The sequence below is a fragment of the Humulus lupulus genome, chromosome 2, assembly GCF_963169125.1.
Source record: "Humulus lupulus chromosome 2, drHumLupu1.1, whole genome shotgun sequence".
NCBI lineage: Eukaryota > Viridiplantae > Streptophyta > Magnoliopsida > Rosales > Cannabaceae > Humulus > Humulus lupulus.
This window is the reverse complement of record NC_084794.1, coordinates 225,215,593-225,219,754: the sequence shown is the minus strand read 5'-3', so window position 1 is coordinate 225,219,754 and position 4,162 is coordinate 225,215,593. Positions and strand designations below refer to the sequence as shown.

The 4,162-nt window shown below is 31.9% G+C and overlaps 1 protein-coding gene across 1 annotated transcript; it reads right to left on the bottom strand.

Moving 5' to 3' along the window:
- Positions 1–216: 216 nt before the first annotated feature.
- Positions 217–1,740, bottom strand: LOC133815215 (putative disease resistance protein RGA1). Its single transcript, XM_062248073.1, has one exon. The coding sequence runs from the start codon at positions 1,738–1,740 to the stop codon at positions 217–219; it is 1,524 nt and encodes a 507-aa protein (XP_062104057.1).
- Positions 1,741–4,162: the final 2,422 nt, after the last annotated feature.

Here is a 4,162-nt window from a genome sequence, read left to right as displayed (position 1 = left end):
CAATGTCCGAAGATTACATGAGAGTCTTGAAAGCAAATCAAGTTTCACGCGAGTTGAAAGTACTTCCGAGCCAGTTACATAGAGCGTACGCAATTTCTTGTTATTGTATACTGAGGAGGGGATTTGATATGCTCCAGATTTGATTAGCGATAAGGTGTAATGACGAGTAGTGACTTCATTTCTTTGGCTTGTTCTCCCTTCACTACCAAACACGTTCTAGGTCATAGAGCTTCTCCTGACAAACCGAACGAATTCATGGATTACATCATTCATCTTGCATTTTGTGGCATTTCCATGAAAACTATTGCTTTCGATTTTCTGAAAGAAAATGGACCGCATTACTAAACTCTTAAAGCAGTTCTCACCCCTCTCAAAGCTTTTGTTGTCACGTCCCAAATAGCCTTGTGACATCCATAACTGAATAAGATCATCCTTACTAATCTCAAAATCAGCTGGGAAAACAGCACTATACAGCAAGCAACATTTTTCCAAAGGGGACAAATCATAATAACTCAACAAGAGTGGATCAACGACAATCTGCCTAACATCACTCAACTCCCATAATTGACATTTCAAAACATCATCCCATTCTTCTTTACTGCTTTTCAATCGCAGCAAATTCCCATAAGCTTTTGCAATAAGAGGAACACCCTTGCAGTACTTCTTCACAATTTTCTTGCCAATTTCTTCTAATCGCTGGTCCAGAACCAGTGATAACCCTTCCGAGAATGCTAGATTACTAATTATGTACCAACAAGACTCATCACATAACCGATCAAGGCATATCATGCGAGTTGTTGCTTTCATCATAACAGCAACCTTTTTGTTTCTCGTTGTCACCATAACCTTACTTCCCCAAGCACCATGATTTAGAGACCCCTCTAATGGTGCCCACTTCGTCCGATCTTCATTCCAAACATCATCTAAAACTAGAAGGAACCGCTTTCTTTGAACCAACTTTTTTATACAATTTAATAAACTTTCCAACTCCAGTAAATTGGGACGAATCCCCTTAATACTGTAAATAATATTTTTTGCAATTACAGTCACATCAAAAGAATCACCTACATGGACCCAAATTCTCAGGTCAAAATAAGTCCTGACCTTGCTATGATCATATGCAAGTTGGGCCAAAGTAGTCTTGCCAATTCCCCCCATTCCCACAATAGGGATGATACAAAGGCGTGTCTCATCCATCAACAACAACGCGTTCACTAAAACAAGCGTCTCCTTTTCTCGGCCCCGTGCTTCAAGTTGGGGCAAAGTAGTCGTTCGTGGTTCTATTTCAGTGGATCTTCTTTCAAAGGGGAATTGTTTTTGTTCAGAGAAAATCTCATCTAAGTTTTTGTTCAGTTCGATAATTTTGCGAGCAGCCTTATTCCGAGTTATAGAAAGACAAAAGCAAGTAGATGATGGTATACATGAAAAGCATACCTTCTTTAAAGAGAACCCAGTAGTACTTTGGCCTTTGTCTTTCTCAACCATGGATTTGAACGTCAGAGTATTGTACCACTCATCCAACATGCTATCGGCCTCGTAGTAAAAGTCTTCCACCTTATCTACCCATAGCTTAGCAGACACATCAGAGAATTGGATTTGATCAGCAACGAAGAGAGCAGCTTGAACCTCTGCAAGTTTGACTGAGAGCTCTTCAACATCTTCCATGACATCTTTGCCTAGTCCTCCCAGTTGACTAGTGAACAACTGCTGCATAAGTCTGGACATCAGATATTCAGCCATGCCTTGGAGCTGAAGCTTTGACCAACGTCTTCAAATTTAAGCAAAAATAAATAAATTAAGTGATACAGATTAGAAATGAAGAAGATTGGTGGATATGTATGAACAAGTGAAAGGTTGAACAAATGGAGAAGAATTTGTAATTATATAATGAGGAGATTTTTTTTTTTGGATTGATTGAAATAAAAGTTTTAATATAGATATTAATGAAAAAGTAGAAATTTTGTAGAGGCCTAAATTGCATTAGTTATAAATTACGAGTAATTCTACACATGCACTGACATTTTAAATCATTCACATTTATAAAAATGGGGTCAAATACATACTGCATTATTGTTTGCATTTTTATACATATATAAGATGAGTATGTTTGCATCACTCTAATAAATTTATATACAACATAATAAATAATAAAAGATTAAAAGAGGCCATTCCACTCCTGCTCCTGAGGGAAACGCCGTTGAGAAAACTAAAATATTAGTATTTTGGACTTGCAAACGAAATAAAAAACTGTGAAATTATATTGTGTGCAAGACTATGCTATACTCTTGTTGCACGCTAGAGTCTATAGAAAGTACACGTATAAGGCTGATTGATCAAGTTTTAAAAAAAAATACTAGCCAATATTATTTTCTAGTAAAATAAAATAATAATAATAATAAACTTAATTGGCTATTAGTATTTTTTTAATTTTAAAAGGTGGATTAATTGGCTAGTTTATTAATTATGACAGATCATAGCTTTTACTTTTTATAAGGAATTTTATATTCACTCTGAATTTTATTCAATTGCCAACTTTTATCTATTTATTATTATTTTTTAAAAACATTTTTAAACGTCCATTTGTATTTATAAAATACAATGTCATAGGTTGAGCAAAAAAATACAACATTATAGAACACAGATCTAATTGTGAGTTTAATTTACATTTTTTTTTATTAAATACAGGTTGGAGTGTTTGAACATAATTTATCACAGGAGAGCACATCTTAAATCGTATGTCAACGCTTATGAGTTCTGAAGATTTTTTTTCCATTAAAATCTTCTGTACATCTCTTTCCCGCTTATCGAATAAAATAGCAACAGCTTCGTTTGGATTGTTCTCTATCACGCGTAGCTTTATCCTGATATTTTTCGGAAAGAGATGGCTTGTCTCCGGAAACAAGAATTGTTTTATTTTAACAGAGTTTTTTATGCAGTACAGAAGTATCCAATAATATTTAAAATAAAATAAACAATAGTATATATTGTTGTTATTTTAGAGGTAAAAAATAAAATACCTCTGAAACAAATTATATATTAAAACGATATACTATGTGTAGAAAAATAAATTATTAAAATAACATAACTGACACCTATATAAATATATCAAACAAATAAAAAATAGTATTTATAACACTTAAAAACTGTTAATTGGAAATATTCATAACACTTCTCAAAACGCTAACGCATCTCCTGTTATTAAAAGTCTCGTCTTTTCTATAATAGTTTTCCAATATTATGTTCGATGTTATCTTAAAGTATTCAATAACACAATTTTAGTTGCTATCATATTAAAATAATAACATTTAGTTAGAGTAATTGGTTATAAATTTGAAGTACAATCTTAAACTTTTTGAATAACACTTTTTCAACTATTGTAATTGGTTATTTTGATAGCATTTTTAGTTTGTTATATTATATAAATAATAACGTTTTGTTACACTTATAATATGTATCCAAAATAGCCACAAGTACCATATTAAAGGTCCAGTAATAAAATTTTGTTATTTTAGTCTAGATAATAGATTTTTAATTGTGTTGTGTAAATATAATTATAAGTTTTTTTTTAAATTAAAAGGTTTTCATTATAGTATTTGGATAAAAAAAACAAAATTAATCACAAAAGGTAATATTAAATAGATTGATAAACTATAAGTATTACATTAAACAAGAACTAATTCAAACTATGATTGTGGCTACTTCATGAGATCTTAGTTCTAACTTAAGTTTGAAAGCATGCATAACAAAGTTCTATAATCTTGAACATCTTTTACTTCAAAAATGAAAAACAAAAACATAGCAAGATACACAAAAAGTAAACCATGAAACTTGCTCCAAATTATTAGTATATTTGTTGTTCAGAACCAATCACAATCACAGATGCCTTCCGTGAACATTGAGTCATTTGTAATTCCTCATTTTATTCAGTATCCTTGTTCCCCTTGAAAATACAGATTCCGTGATCCAATATCTGCAAGACAAATTTACAAATCAAATAATAGTCAAGCTCCAAATCTATAGAAAAATCCCTCCATCAATGACATTAAAAATGCAGTCTCGTTCTCTTTTCTTGTTCCTCTTATAGTTACACATACACAGGCCAAAACTCTTATACCCAATTGAAGACATTGAAACTAGTTATGACTTTAGATAATATTGGGAG